This window comes from Epinephelus moara, chromosome 8 (assembly GCF_006386435.1).
Source record: "Epinephelus moara isolate mb chromosome 8, YSFRI_EMoa_1.0, whole genome shotgun sequence".
In the NCBI taxonomy this organism is placed as follows: domain Eukaryota; kingdom Metazoa; phylum Chordata; class Actinopteri; order Perciformes; family Serranidae; genus Epinephelus; species Epinephelus moara.
The window spans coordinates 45,898,615-45,915,496 of record NC_065513.1 but is presented as its reverse complement, the minus strand read 5'-3'; the positions used below and the strand labels follow the sequence as shown (position 1 = coordinate 45,915,496).

The 16,882-nt window shown below is 43.4% G+C and overlaps 1 protein-coding gene across 1 annotated transcript in view; it reads right to left on the bottom strand.

Moving 5' to 3' along the window:
- The window catches only part of LOC126393876 (phosphatidylinositol 3-kinase regulatory subunit alpha-like), a 31,297-nt gene that overhangs the window by 10,685 nt on the left and 3,730 nt on the right, over nucleotides 1–16,882 (bottom strand). Inside the window, exons 2-8 of the mRNA XM_050050281.1 lie at nucleotides 15,422–15,888; nucleotides 10,889–11,018; nucleotides 8,705–8,812; nucleotides 8,195–8,266; nucleotides 7,960–8,076; nucleotides 7,356–7,554; nucleotides 6,763–6,845 (exon numbers count right to left, since the gene is read on the bottom strand). Coding sequence (XP_049906238.1) covers nucleotides 6,763–6,845; nucleotides 7,356–7,554; nucleotides 7,960–8,076; nucleotides 8,195–8,266; nucleotides 8,705–8,812; nucleotides 10,889–11,018; nucleotides 15,422–15,613 — 901 coding nt within the window. The 5' untranslated portion in view covers nucleotides 15,614–15,888. The remainder of the gene's footprint in view (nucleotides 1–6,762; nucleotides 6,846–7,355; nucleotides 7,555–7,959; nucleotides 8,077–8,194; nucleotides 8,267–8,704; nucleotides 8,813–10,888; nucleotides 11,019–15,421; nucleotides 15,889–16,882) is intronic.

Below are 16,882 nucleotides of genomic sequence, written 5' to 3'. Positions count from 1 at the left end.
CAAGTTTAACAAATTACATGTAGCGTTATGATTTTCTTCCTCAGCGTTGGATAAAGTCTCTGCGTCTCCTGACAGAACAGCTCGGGTGAATTTCAGCCTGCATGACCATTTTCTCAGCCCAACATTGTTGAAACAGCAGCAGATGTTGCTGCCGTGAGAAGTTAGCGGAGTGAGATGTGTCCAGACGGGTAACGTTACGTTGTGTTTTCTGTCATAAGAGCGCTGTATTCTGTCTGTCTGCCTGTATTAGCTCCGAACTCCAAAATATTCCCACACTGCTGATTTATTCCTGATTTAATAACGTTATCTTCATCGTCTTTCTCTCGGCTGCTCGCCGTCTGCCTGCTGCTGTTTGACAGTGACACAGACTCTCAAAATAAAAGCGTATCCTAAAGATGACCATGTGGATCGATGTTTTCACTTTGCATCGATGATATTGGTTCGTTGATCATTGAATCAATGTATTGATCCAGGTCGATGGATCGTGATGACCCTGTGACACGGCACACCTTTTGAGAGCCACTGGTCTACAGTGCACACCGCTTCATAGCGATGCGGCGTGCAGACGATGATCACCTCTCTTCACTGCATGTTACTAACGCAGCTGAGGAGGCAGAGGAAAACACTGCCGACCAAATCACATTTCTCTCATTTTCTATCTCTCACACACCGGCTCTCTTTCTCCCCCTGTAGACCAATTCTGAGTGGACGTCACAGTTGTGTCACAGGTGGCAGAAAAACACCAGACATCGGAGAGAAACAGTGGACATACCCAGAATAAAACTGTCTTGTTGTGACCTTTGATATCAGAACAGGAATACAGAATAAGACGACCTTCATTTTTATTGTAAGTCGTCGCCGAGGACGAAAATAAAGTTTTGTCTCCAGTTAATTATAATCTGGATATAATAATATTACCATTCATCATCATAAGGAACATTTGTCAAAGGTCAGATTTCAACTGAAACAGTAAACTTTAGTTGTGTTTTGGCCGATTGTTTACACGACAGCAGCGTTCTGGTGCCTGAAAACGCAACGTTTTGAAAACGGGTTCCAGAGTGCAATTTTTTGGAAACAGCACCGTCTCCGTTGTCATGGAAACTTGCAATATGCAGTTCCTCTGAAAACAGAGACTTTTCACACATGCTCATTATGGTATCAGTCACTAGGCATGTGCGACAAAGTTGACCATCACAACAACAATGGCGGACTCCTGAGCTCTGCTTGTGCTGCTCACCCTGTTGGATTTATCAACACTTCTCCAGCAGTGTAGATTTACTGTAGCAACTCCACCTCGTCGTCCGTCCAGACAAAGGTTCGTGCGGTAGCCATTTTGTTTGTTTATACATCACCGCTCTGTAGAAGGAAGAGCATGTGTGCGCTGGCCTTCTGGCCTGGCATGTATACTAGGGATGGGCATCAATTTTCGATTATCGATGATTGCTTGTTAAGGCTTTTGATCGATCGCAAATAATTTTGATCGATAGTCGCAGTGTTTCCCCTACAATGCCTGGCATAGGCCCGGCGAGTCGCCGTGCCAACGAGACCCTTCCGCCTGGCGAGCACGGCGGCTCGACGGGCCTACGAGACCCCCGCCGGACCTATGCCAGGCAAAAAATCAGAAGGCTCTCATCGCTCTCCAAAGCCTCGGCGGCTTCCCTTGAGGCCTCTGAAAACACTACGCCATTGAAAGACGGAGGTTTTCCTGAAAACTGAAGCCTGTAACTCTGGCTGGCAACGGTTGTAAAGACCCAGGGGTGAACTGCATATGTGCGCCATTCTTCCTCTTTGGCCTGGGGGGTTGAAGCTCAAAACTGGGGCAGCTGCGCTCTCTTACGGTGACAGTCTGCACTGCACTCTTTTGTTTTCTCTCTTTTGAAATACTCGCTTATCAATTAATCAATAACTGATCGTTAATTTTTTTGATGATCGAATAATGAATTTTGATCGTTTGCCCATCCCTAATGTATACTACAGTGTTTTTGGTCATTTTCGCGAATCGACTGCGGCGATTGTTATCAAAACGTTGTTGTCTGAACACGGAACTTTTTTCAAAACACAAAATGAGAAACCATCCAGTTTTCAGAGGATCGTTTTTGTGTAAACATGGCCTTATTGTCCCTGGTTAAAACTTGTGGAGACGTCCCCCATATAATATAATTTCATGTGGAGGTAACAGACAACTTTTCAACTTGCTAGCTAACGCTGTCTGTTTATTAACTCCTTGATCAAAACAGAATATAGAAACTTTCACCACTGATCATTTTAGAAAGGACACCACAAGAAAACCTGATCTTTGTTTAGATTAATAAACGGACGCTGCATCACTGTTTGTTTCTAGCTGTCAGCGATCAGCCATAGGTAGCATGCTAGCTATGTTAGCTACATCGCTAATGTTAGCAAGTCTTTTACTTTCCCTGCCTGGATGCAGATGAATCGATCTAAACACACATTAAAGGATTTCTTGCGGTGTCCTCCAGTGAGCAGTGGTGACAGTTAATTTATTTTATGATCAAGGTGTTAATAAGCAGACAGTGTTAGCTAGCTAGCACGCTAGCACGTTGATAAGTTGTGCTTCCACATTAAATTATATCATGTGGACACGTTTCCACAAATATTAACCACGGACAATAAGGCAAATCCATGTTTGACAAACGTGAGTTTTTACAATACTTACGATGATTTATTTTTCACCACGTAAATAATTAAGTAATTCAAATAAGCCGAACACACACTCCTCTACTGAGCAGCAGCGATTACAACCTAAATATCCAGATTCTAATTAACTGGAGACTAAACTTTTTTCTGCTACACATAGATCATAAACTCATGAATATAAAAACAACTCAGTGCAATCAGTTAAGAAATATAAACGTTATAGTGCTTTGTACGTTTTATTTGGCGCTCACACCGACACCACTACTGTGCCTTTCTGCCACCTGTTCAGCTCCGCCCACAAACTACATCATCACTGTCTACAAACACAAGAAGGGTCTATTCTCTGATAGATTTGAGTCTCAGTCCTCCACCACTTTGCTTGTCTCCTGCTTGATTCAGTTCATTGAAACTCGTGTCGGTTTCATTAAAAAAAGAAACACCGGTAAATCGGCGAGCACCTGGGGGAACAGTGAGAAATTACAGCCCAGCCTGAAGCGAACCCGGCGGGTTGGGTCGGGCCCAATCGAGCTGGGCCAGAGAATCAGATTTCTACTTGGTAGTACCAACGTAATTCAGGCGGTAACCTTTAAAGTACTGAGTTCGGTACCCGTTGCGTTGATGACAAAGCTAATTTCCTGTTTTGGTAGCAGATCATTTGTGACACTGCTGCATCCAAAATCTGAAAGAAAACTTCCCAACAGGACGTTGGATCAACAACCAATCACCTTGCTTGACGCATCACGATTTGGAAGGTATGATCGTCGTCTGCTCTGAAACCAACTTTTACCCACAAAGCCCTTCTCTGCGCAGGTTGGAAAAGACTTTGACGTGCATCTTTGCAGAAGCAGAATGTTTATAAAACGCCTTTAATACAGCAGCACATGACGGGATTTTAATCACTGGTTAACAAAACACCGTTTCACAAAACGACTCGACAAAATCATCAGGAGTCAGAGCACCACCAGGTGCTCCAGGTTCAGGTCCGAGCTCCTACCTGGACTCTGCATGTTTATGTAGCAGAGGATTTTGTCTCGTCCCCTCAGCGGCTCGGCCTCGGCCCTGCCGCCTTCCTCTCGCTCCATGTCGGCCTCTAAACCTTCAGCCGCCTCCGCAACGCCTCTGGGATGAAAAACCAAACCCGGATCCTTCAGCTCTGGATCTCATGATGTCCTGACTACAGCTGATCCTGCCTCGAAAAAACTGACGTCATCTCGGAGGAAACGGGTCCAGGACACATCCTCCTGACCGAGCTCGATCTTTTCTCTTCTGCCTGTCACTCTAATTTAAGGATGCACTCGACCGCACTGATAATCTGCAGGATTTCCTCTCTTACGGCCCCCTCCTCTCTGCACCTGCAGCTTTTATATGTTCAGACTCCTCCACAGAGAAACCAGCAGCCTGGTGAAACACTTCTGTCTCCACTGATCTGGAATCTGCGCTCGTCCTCAGTGTTTAAAAGATTTTAAACGACGCAACTTTCTCTGCGTCCGTCTGCCTCTCCGAGCCTCAGTTCAAAGCTCAGGAGAGCAGCTTGGAGATGTGTGACATCACCGTTGCCCCCAGCCAATCCTGCGATGGCAGTGATATCACCGAGGCAACACCCCCCTCCCCTCCCCTCCCAACGCCTGCTCTGCTGCATCTTTCACTGTGTGGATGGATGATGTCATCGTTTCAGCTGCCGCTCGGCCTGACCAACTGACTCAGAGACTGACTGAGTGAATAAATGAACTGATGAATGACATAATGAGTCACCGCTCATTGACTGACGACATGATTAACACAAATGATCAAGTGACCATCACTTCTGATTATCTGTTAATTAATTCATTTTTAAAATGTCAAACAGACGGAGAGTCTGCGGCCATGTCAGCAGCTTTGTCAGGCTCTGAGCTAAATGCTAACATTAGCATGCTAATATGCTCATTATTCACTCAGATGAGTTCTATAAGTCAAAGTAGTGATACTACAGTGAACAAATACTCTGCTACAAGTTAAAGTACTGCATTCAAAACCTCACTTTAATTAAAGTACAATGTTATTAGCACCAAAACACTAAAGCTGTTTCAACCGAGCAGTCCGGTTCAGTCCGGTTCAGTTCAGTTCAGTTCAGTTCAGTCCCTGTGTTTCTGCTTCCACGGTGTAAAGTGTTGTTGTCCAACATAAATCAACATTTTTTCCAACATGTTATCAATTTTTTTGGACAGCTAATTAATGGTTTTTTTTTCCAAACGACATTTAAAAAAAAAAAAAATTCTGACCTTTTAATAATATTTTTGGCACATTTAATCAACATGTTTTTGGGCATCTTATTCATATTTTTTGAACTTTTAATTGGCACTTTTTCCGACATTATAATCTTTTTTTTTTTTTTGGGGACAAATTTCACTGTGACAACTTTGACCATCACTTTAGTTTTTATATGACACACACTTTTAGTAATGACTTTAAAAATATAGATTAATTTGGAGCGGATTATGTGAAGGTCATATATTCTAATCCTCACTTCCTGTGGGCTACAGCAACACTAAACCCCTGAGCTTGCCTGAGAAGGACTAAATGCACAAAGCTGCTATTTTTAAATATCCCATGGAGAGAGACTCTCACTGCAGCCTGTTCTATTTTGTTCTGAAAATGTGGGCGTGCAGCCTCGTTCTGTGGACGATAAACCAGGTGCAGACTTCCATCTGTGTCACCGCTGATGAGGAAATACAGCGAGTGCTGGACGGAGCAGTGAGTGACAACAACCCCGCCCACATTTAAGAGGACTGTCTGAACAGAGAGGCCGAGGGAGGGACAGAGACAGAGACACTTTGTCCTCGTTATATACATCTTGTATATGAAACATCTGTGTTGTCACTGCTTTTTTTGGAAAATCTGTCACCTGCGTCCAGGCGCCGTCTCAACATCACACATCAGACTACAACTACCACGGCGATGCGCTATGATCCACCTCACGCGTAAACTAGCAGCACAGCGCTGTACTGCACGTGTGCTGCTGCGGTCATTTCACTCATCTCACAGACTGATGTAGCGTGGCGTGTGCAGCGTACAGGCCGATGTCTCACTGTAGACCAATGAACAGACAGATTAAACAGAGGAGCAGCTCTGTGTCTCTGAGTGTTGAATGAATGAGTGGAGCAGGAGAGATGTACACTGGTGTGTGGTATGTAACACAACTTGACCCTGTATCGATATAAACGGTGTCTGAATTTATATCTTGCCTGAAAATAAATCGTACTTAGTCATTTCATCGCCCAGCCGTAGTCTCAATCATAAAATGTCAGTGAATCTGTGAGTAGATGTGCACATAAAAAACCTCCAGTTTCATGAACGCTGAGGAAAACTTGGATTTGATCGTAGGTACGTGTTAATGTTCATGAATGCCAAACGATCGTAAACTGACAGCGTGCTACCGCTAGTCGACAATTAGCATAAAGCCCCGCCCATGAATATCCAGTGACATCATATATGGAGGTGATAATTCCTGTGGACAGGTGCGAACAAGGTGCAAACAAAGGAAATTAAAACTTTACTGACGCTGAGACTGAAATTATTTTAGGTGAAGTGTGAACTATTTTAGCACAGCTCTAATCAGGCAGGAAGTCAGTGTCACTGTCCGACCTGTCCTTCTGTCCGCCCACCATCTCATCTGGACGGATAAAGTGACAAACGTTTGACCTTTAACCCTTCGGATTGAGCAACAGCTGCGACTTGTGACAGTGACACAGATCCAGCGTGACGCTGCTTCACGGCTCTTAGAGGAAGTGAAAGAGATCATGGACGACTCCGTACACAAGATCTGAACCTTTGACACTGAAATCAAACAGGTCATGTGGCACAGGATGATGCAACACTACAACAACGTCCTCCGTTAACCATCTGTGATCAGCCACAGGTTAGTGTTTCTGCAGACAGTGTCTCGTTCTTCCGGTTTATTAATATCAGATCAATAATTTAAGATTATTAATTTAATATTTTTTCAATCAGGACCTTCAAGTAGCTGATGAGAAATAGCTGCGTTAGGTTTGGTGTCTGCAGCTGTTATCTTTACGTGTCACACACATATTTAATCAACATGTAGGTAAACATCAGAGGTGTACACACCTGGTGCAGCCTGGTTCATGTTGAGCTCACTGGTGATCAGAACCTCCAGGACCTGAACCAGAGGATCCAGACTGGACTCAGACCTGAACAACCACAGATCAGAACAGCATCACTCACATACACAAAGTTTAGATCGACACAGATTCAGTCTTAGACAGCGACGACACTAAAAACACAGAAGACTCTTGTGGGTTAATTTGGCACCAACAACCATGCCACGTTCAAGGTCACTTAAATCACCTTTCTTCATCATTCTGATGCTCAGTTTGAACTTCAGCAACTCGTCTTCACCATGTCTACATGACTAAATGTTAATGAGCTGCTGACACCTGATTGGCTGATTAGATATCTGTGTTAATGAGCAGTTGAACAGGTGTACCTAAAAAGTGGTTGATGAGTGTAAGTCTAACCTTCGACTTAAATTCAGATCTGAGACAAACTAAATGTTGCTTCACACCAGAGTCCTGCAGGAAATGTTTGTTTTGAGGTTCAGGTCAGAGTCAGGTTGAGGGCGGAGGACTGTGTGATGTCACTGAGGGTTGTCACAGGTAGAGGTACCTGTAGAGAGTCAAACGTGTGTTTTAAATACTAACCCTGCGGCCTGTCTGAACAGCGGCTGGCTGAAGATCTCCGCCAGGTTTCGGGGGCTCAGCTGGTTCCTGGCACCGTGCAGACACAGTCGGGCCAGGTGGCGGACCACACTCAGCAGGGTCAGGCCGTACTGGGCCGGGCAGGTGGGCGAGCTGGCCACGCCTCGCAGCACCTGAGCACAGTCCTCCAGGTCCCGGACTTCTGCAGAACAACACATCTGATCATTAATGTCGGGTTCAGACAACATGACAGTCACTATGTCAGGTTAGGTGAGGTGCCGTGAATTGGCCGACGGACATGACAGACTACACGTAGGTCCACGACCAATCATTGCTGGTCGTCTTTTCATCGTCTTTTCATTTTTGTTATGACTATTATTTCAGTCACAGTGTCAGTTCACGTGCCCGCCAAAATGTTACTGTAGCAGCGTAAAAACTGTCACCAGATGGGCGGAGCTACATTTGAAGTGACTCACTATCATTCACAATCCGAGCCAACACCGTACGTCGCCGTGTCAGGCTCTGATCAGGCTGACATCATGTCGTCTGAACCCGACATAACACCCACAGACTGCCTTCAGGACAGAGAGGATTTAATGAACCTGACCTTGTACTGCGTGAATCATATCGGCCTGCAGCGAGGACGGGAGGACGGGACCGGGTAGATCCTGCAGGAACCGGAACACCCCATCACACAGGGCGGACACCTCCAGCTGCTCCAGGTCTGAAAAACAAACACACCTTAGTCTGTGAAGAGTTATTGAGAGTTTATCTCCTCTGAAGAACTCAGACGGAGAACAAACATGCCCGACAGCAGAAGAAGAAGAAGAAAACCTCCTCACCAGTGTCAGCCAGCTGCCGGGTGTCCAGACCTCCTGAACTCAGACTGCGATACACACTGAGACTGTCCACACCTGCAGAGAGAGAGAGACACACACACACACACACAGGTCAACAACACAAAATGTAATACACACACATACAGAAGTAGAAGTGGATAGTAATGCAGGAGTGATTCTCAGGAAATGTTTTTGGAATGTTTTAATTTCATTTGGGACGCCAGGTGGTGCTGATGAGCCCTCTGCAGCTGTTGTTGGTAAAGTAAACATCCTGCAGAGGATGTTTTTACATTTTCGTGGAAAAATCTCCACGACTGAGCTGCTGCTGCGAGACTGAAGGAAACGTCTGTTGACTGTTCTGGATGATTCTAACAGCAGAGTGCAGTTTGTCAGATTTCACCGTCGCACCAGAAACACATGCACGCGTGTGTTATTGGGTGTGCTTCATGTCTTCATGTGTATTTACACGTGTGTGTGTGTGTGTGTGTGTGCGCATGTGTGTGTGTCTGGTACCTTTGGTCTCGATGGCCTCCATCAGTCTGCTGAGGAGGGGCGGGGCTGTGTCCGGCGGTCCAAACTGTTCAGGGAGGTCTGGTAGCATGATGCCTAAAAAGGAAGAGCCTGAACAGGACAAGAGGTGAAGGGAAATACTGAATGAATGAATGAATGAACAGTTATGAACACAGTTAACATTGTTAGCGAGTGAATCCTGCAGCTTCTTTTATAAAATATAACGACAGACTGTTTCTGGTCTGATGATCACTGCGACCTCTCAGAGTTGATGAAAGTGATTTTATTTTCTTTGTGTCGTGGAGGAGATGATGGAGCTCACTGATTTGTTCCAGCTGTGTTTCCTCTGTCTGCAGGTTAAATCTGTGACTCACATAAAAGTGACACAGAAAAGTTTTTAGGTCCGACTGCGTACGTTTGCTGTCGTGACTTTTAAGGCCCGGACACACCAAGCCGACAGTGAGCGTCCGTCACCTTAAACCCAGTACACTGTGTGATTTTGGGTTGTCCCAGATGAACAGATGACCAATGTGAAAGAAACGTGGCTCTAAAATGTTGGTCCGACATTTCAAAAATTATTTTTCCGATACTGTATTTTTTTTCTAACATTTTCATAATATTTTTCTGAAATTTTATCAACATTTCTTCTGAAATTGTTTAAACCTTTTCCCGACAATTTATTAATATTGTTTTATAAATTTTATTCACTTTTTTTTTTTCTTTTTTTTATTTTACCAACAATTCAATAATGTCTTTCTGACATATTATCAACATTTTATTAATTTCTTTTCACATTTTAAAAATATTTTTCAGATATTTTATTCATGTTTTTCAGGTATGTTATTAATAATTTTTTCTAACAATTTAGAAATATTTTTTCTGATGTTTAATTCACCTTTTTTTAACTGACATTTGATCAATATTTTTTTCTGAAATGTTCAGACATTTTGCTCACTTTTTTCCAAGTCATTTTCAACATTTTTTCTGACATTTTATTAAATTTATTAGTGATAATATTAACTGCATTAATGTCATTAACGTGCGTCTCTATGTTGAGCCTCACAGTTGGAGCAGTAATAACCTGTGCAGCATCCTTGTGCACTCAGTATGTGAAGCTGTTGCATCGTAGCCTGTGATTCATCGTACAGTCTGCAGACATCAAACCTGATGTCGTACCCAAGTTTATTAGATCTGTGTCTCACAGTGTAGCTGCACTACAGTTGTCAGACTGATCAAATCTCACAGTCACAGGTGTTTCTTCTTCTATAAAGGGGTGCAGGTCTGAGAGGCGGCTCATGATGATCAACATTAACTCGAGCTGTGACAGAAAACCATTTAAAAACCTCGTCAGGAAACTTTACTCACAACTCTCTGTTTAAAGTGCCTTTAATATGAAAAGGTGACAGCAGCAGGAAGTAGGTAACAACAACCAGATCACTGATCACACACACACACACACACACACACACACACACACACTTCCTGTGTTCGCTGGTAAGGCTGGTGCAGAGCTGAGATCTGTTCAGTCAGCAACCACAACCCAGATCTGTGTGTGTGTGTGTGTGTGTGTGTGTGTGTGTGTGTGTCACAGTGCATAAAGCTGGTGATGAGGAAGCAGCTGAAGGAAACTGAGGTGTGTGAGTCACACTGAGCCAACTTTCAGCTTGAAAACGGTTCAGTTGTTTCAGTGACGACGCAAACATCAACTATGATTTATAATAAACAGAGAAATATTCTGACGACCGAAACACGGGCCGTCAGGAGAGATTTAATCACATGTGATGACCAAACAGGAGCTCCAACAGTCTGAGAAGACATCTGGAGTCTGTGTGTGGAGCAGTGAGCTCATCATGTCGCCACCGCCATCAGTGTGTCTCCAGTCACAGTGAAGTGGAGCTCCAGTCCCAGCTGGACGAGGACATCTAACTGGCCTACTGTCCTTGTCCCAGTATACAAGCACGGGAGGGGAATCCATTTATTGAGCCAAGTATGTGCGACTCCTCTACGATAGGTGGAGATATGCCCCCTTTCAGCTTGTTAGTATTGGACCTTTTTCCTGTTGACCTATTACGTCACAGACCAAACAATGGACGCCCAGTTGGTGCGCAGTGCGGAGCGACTAAGGCTAGCTGACCAGTGGAGACCAGACAGTGGGCAGTGGGAAATATGTTTGTGCAGCCTACTCACCCTCTGACTCAGAGTCGGTCCTCACGGAGGCTGCAGATGGCGGTCTGGGTGGGCGGGGCTTTGGTGTGGGCGGGGACATCCTCTTCCTGCCGATAAACTCCACATACGTCCCCGGGAAGTCGCCTTTCTCCTGTCGGCCAGAGAGACGAGTTAGAGACGTCTGAGTGTAACAAAGATCAAGTATCAATAACATGAATGTCTCCGTCACAGAGTGCGTCCACCAGAGGGCGCTGGAGAGTTCAATCACTGTAATCACTACACTGTAAAATGTCCAAAATATCTTTATACTGGTCGCTGTTATTTTTATGCTTCCACAGGTTTGTGTTTTCAGTTTCAGAGCCCATTTCTGTAAAGTGAGTTTACACAGGTAAATACCTCTATTAAGACATGAATGAATGAATGAATGAACTTTACTTATATAGCACCTTTCATGCACAGAATGCAGCACAAAGTGTTTTACAATTCAGACATAGATATAAACACAGCAAAGAGATAAAACCGCACAATTATACAACACTCATTCAAGGAGCAAAAAATAAATTAAATTAAATTGAATTAAATAATTTTTAAAAACCATAAAATCAAAATCAAGGAACAAAAATATAATAATAAATATAAAATATATATAAATAATAAAATATTAAAATAGATAACTGCTAGTTATAGGCTATATTAAAAATATATTTTTAAATTGTCCACTGAGCCAGTAAGTCTGATATTTGAAGGCAAGGTGTTCCATTGTTTTGGGGGGTAGTAGCTAAAAGAAAGAGAGAGAATTATAAAGTTAAAAAAAAATCAAGTAAAAAAACTTACTTAAAAATAAAAGAATAAATATATAATAAAATCAATAATAATAATAATATAATAATGTTATTAATATTATCATATTATAAAATAATAAATAAAAGGATAAAAACAAAATAAAATACAGAGATGGTAACTGATAAAAAAAAATTAAAAATGATTTAATTAAAGATAAACAAATAAAAAAATTACAGTAAAAAATTTACGATAAGGACGAGAGAGAATTAACATATTTTTTCTATAAGGCAGGTTCAGTTATCAAATGTTAACGTTTTCTAAAACAAAAACAAATCGGTCACTGCTCTTTCAGAAGAACGTTTATATGTTGTTATTAAAACTGTTTGTTAATAATACAAAATGAATTTATTTATTTATGCTCAATGTGACTGATCGGGCTGCGCTGTTAAAAACAACGTGTGGACTCTCAGCTGTGGATCTTCCAAATAAATATGAAAATATATTACATATAAACATATAAAATAATAAATAATAATGGATCAATTATCAAATTACTGTTTGTTAATTTCAGTTTTAATGTGAGTTTGTTTTTTTATTAAGATATATGCCTGAACACATTAACATTGCTCCAACATATCAGCAAAGATAAATCGGCCTGTTTATAAAAACAAACATTTAATTTCAAAAGTAAAGAGATGATTTTTCAGAGGCGGTTAAATCAAGAGACAAATGTAGAGATGAATAAATTAATGTATAGAGGAGGGTGGGAGGATTCTTTACTTGCTGGTTGAGTGAGAACGATAAAATCAGTGAAGGTGAACAGTGAAAGGAAAACCTGACATTTAAAGCGATAACATCAGAGCCAACGTGAGGGGGAGGCGAACCATTCCTCGTGTGAAGCAGCAACACAGAACATAAAACTGTGACAGACACTCGGCCCACCTACAGATTTAATCAGAATCAGATCGTAGGTTTTCACACGCGAGGAATCGTTCCTGGTATTTTGAGGTGTGACGGGCCGAACAAGATAATATGAAAAAAGAGAAAAGAGAAACCCGCTCTGCAAGTCAAGAGTCTTAAACAGAAACTAGAAAATTACAAAAAACTCTGTACAACTGTTTAAAACGATTCACGTCCAACATCTGCTCTTTAATGTTCTTTTAATCTGAGCTGATCATCAGCAGAGCTCCGTCTGTTCTTCTCTCCAAACAGGTGAAAGGAAACTTTAAACTTCCTGTTGGTGTGAAAAAGTAGTTTGTCTTGTTGTTTGTGTGAAAGATGAAGAGCAACGGCTGTTTGTGGCTGCGGCTTTATTCACACCACGATGAGGATGATGAAGACACCACATCTCCTACATGTCGGTATTTAAGATGGAGTGAGGACACGGTTCAGTTTAATCTGAAATATTTTGACCTTTCAGTGGTGATGATGATGTTCATCTCACAGTGGAGACGGTGACATCAGCTCTGACACATCATCACTGATTCAGGTGACTTTTAGACGTAAAGAAGACAGTTAAAGGTGAGTTGAAGGTGTGTGTGTGTCTCCAGGTGTTTCCAGGTGTCTCCAGGTGTTTCCAGGTGTCTCCAGGTGTTGGAAAGCTCTACTGCTCATGTTTTAACAGTAGTGTAAAGTGTTCAGTGTCTCCAGGGCTGGAGCCCTTCATCATCCTCATCAATGTCATCGATTATGTAAATACATCAATTTGAGTCATGGCGTCGTGATAAACGAGCTGCGTCTGGTCAGAGCACGGTGGTGTATTCCACTGAGTGTTTACTTTAATCATCTGAACATCTCTGATGCAGTTCAGGGCCCGTACACAAACTGCGTCTTTAACCGCCTGGAAAATGCAAGGTCAGGCACTGGGTGCTACTGTGTGCCAACTTTAGGAGGCAAGTTGTGTCTGAGGTTGCTCAGCGACCATAACCAGCACTGCATCACAGCCTTTTCACCTGACACCCTGAGGTCAGAGCTGATCTACTTCCTGTGTGTGTGTGTGTGTGTGTGTGTGTGTGTGTGTGTGTGTGTGTGTGTGTGTGTGGAGACAGGTGTGACACTCTGACAGCTCTGCACTAACATGATCAACTTCTCCTCCATATTCATCACACACTGATATTTACTGAAGAAGTCAGCTGTGATTGGTTGGTCCTCGTAGCCAGGAGCGTGTGCGTGCTGCTACAGCGTCACTCTGGCGTTTGAGTGCGCCTGCCGTGGGTCTACACTGAAAACAATGAATTTGAGGGTGAAAAACAAGCAGCATGTGTGCAGCCCCCGAGGCTACGTTCATATATTACTCTTATTGGTTGTTTGCTCACAGGCCTCTGTTGCTATTACAGTAATGACTGTGGTGACTGATACAGACCGCTGTGTGTCTCCCCTCCACCTGTGATGAAACAGCGCCACAGAAAACACAACGAACACTGAGCTGAAATTAAACGAGTGCTCGTAACTTCTGTGAATAACATAAATAAACTGTCTCATACTGCATTTCATTTATGGCGTATGGTGTTTCGCAGTGGGCGGGGCTCAGGCCCAGCTCGTCATACACACACTGGAGCTCAGCCGAGTGGAAACGAACAGACAGTTAGAGAGTCTATGTTGCTGTGCATGAAGGCTTTGCAAGAAGAAACAACTCTGTGACGGCTTAGCAGTTAAGATCAGTTTAAAATCTTAACGTACACACACTGTATACGATCACTTGGGTTCACCACACGCAAATCTGGGGGCTTTCTGGCTTGACCTAAAAATGCCGACTCATCTTCAAGTTCAGGCTTCGTTTCTGGACACAGCACCTGAAATGATCCCTTGTTTGTTGATGGACGAGAGAGAATCTCTGCAGCTGGCAGTTTGTGTCAGAAAGGTCACCACAGTAAAAACGTTAGCTTAGCATTAGCTTCTTTAGCATGGGTAGGGAGCGCTGCTTCTCCCATGTTCGAAATGTCGATTTGTCAAGTGGTGTGACTGATCTGCCTGAACATCAGCACCATTCGTGATGCAAATTTCTGTGACTTTTCAAAAACTTTCTGGGTTTATCTAAGCTTTCCAATCCTGGAAATTACTCTTCCAGGTTTTCCATGACCACATGAACCCTGATGAGGAAAAGTGTCGGGGGTTATGTGTAGGGCTGACCTTCGAATCCATTTATGGACATTCGAAGCTTCGGAGCTCAGAACGAATTTAATTCGAAGCCTCGAACCCTCGGCGCACACTGCAGCACAATCAAACAGATGCGCAACTCAGAGCATCATAAGTGTCTCTGACACCAGACTCAGAGCGGACCGGTGGAACTGGAAAATGCATATTAGGCCTACTAGTTACTACTTAACGTTTTTCAAGTGATTTCCCAAATTTGTTGTTGAGTAGTGATATGCCAATTGCTTTTGGCAAATCTGGCACTCTGCTTTCTGGGGGTTGTCGGGGCATATTTTAAAGTGCAACCACACATCTGATGACCTCTTGGACATGTCTGCCAGCTCTGAGCGCGCTCGTTGTCAGTATCGGACTGGTGGGGGTTAGTGTTGCGTTTAAGGCCTCCCCCAAAAAACGAAAAAAAAAAAGAAAAACACCAAAGCTTCGAAAAAAATTTTCAACAATCGAATCCCGTGCCATCGAACGAAGCTTCGAATTATTTGGGTCAGCCCTAGTTATTTGTGTTTATGTGCAGAGACGCTGTTTGAAACATGTAATGTGACACAAACACAGAGTCTCGTCTCGTCTGAACTGGGACGAACCAGGTCAAACTGAGCGTAACCAGTTGGCGTGTTGTCGTACCTGCGTGGTCTCGTTGAATCCCGGCAGCCAGCCGATATCTGACGGTCGCTCTTCGGCTCCGTTGCTGCAGCCGAGAGCGAGCAGCGCTCCTTTACTGACCAGCAGCATATCTCCGACGTGCAGGTCGATGTCTTCCTCCCTCTCCTTCTTGTAGTCGTACAGCGCTCGGTACTGAAAGCCCTCAGAGCTCATCGTGACGTCTGACGGCTGAGTATGGCTTTACAGAGAGTAAAAAAAAAAAAAAAAAAAACAGCTGGGATTTTAAAAAATATAAAAATAGGATTTGCTGTTGTCCTGAGAGGATCTAACGTGGCAGCTGTCTGTGCGTCTCTCCTGTCTCCATGTCTGCTAAAGTCCTGTCATCCCTCCAGGCCGAGCCACAGCTGATCGATCAGAGCGTCCTCGCCATTCATGAACAGAAGTCTCAGCAGAGGTGGAGGCGACATCTGGGGAGGCGGCGAATCGACCTGTGAGACGAGAAGAGGGCAAAGTTTAACACTGAGCGAAGGGGAAGACGGAGAACAATACAACTAGTGTGATGATTAGTTTATCGAGCACAAACGCTCTGACTCCAGTTTCTCTGATGCGAACACGGTCTGTTTTCACCTGTTTATATCAAAGTAAAGTGAACGATTGAGACGACTGGTCGGACACAACAAGACATCTGAATATATGACGTTAGACTCTGAGGACATGTGATGGAGTCTTTACTATTTTCTGATATTTATTAAACTATTAAATCTAGAAAATAACCGCCCTGTTGACAAGAAAATAATCAATGGTTGCAGACAACACCAAAACAAACAGGTGCACTGACAACGTAGCAACACAAGAAATCAGACTGTGTCACACAGAGCTCAGCGGAGAGGAGGCGAGACCGACAACACACACAGAGCTCAGCGGAGAGGAGGCGAGACCGACAACAAAGAGTTGGAGCGTTAACGCTGTGCACGCCATGTCACAAAGCTCAGATCATCTCAAACATGACAATGAGTTCACTGTACTCCAATGGCCTCCACAGTCACCAGATCTTAGTCCAATAGAGCACCTTTGGGATGTGCTGGAACGGGAGATTCTCATCATGGATCAACTGTGTGATGTCATCATGTCAATATGGACCAACATCTCTGAGGAATGTTTCCAGCACCTTGTTGAATCTATGACACCAAGAATTAAAAAGGGGGTCCAACCTGGTACCAGCAAGGTGTACCTTCACTTGGTGACTCAGGTTTAGAGAAGCACTACAGAAATACAGTTTATTATTATCATCATTATTATTATTACTATTATTATTATTATATATTAGTCCATAGCCATTGGTAGCTTTGTCACCTTCTACCTATGCCAGTCCTCAATGCCTATGTGCAGTTTCACATAGATTGACCACGTCAGTGAGTAGAAAAACGTGGGACAGACAGAATGACTGACTGACAGAATGACACACTGACAGTTGCCGTGATT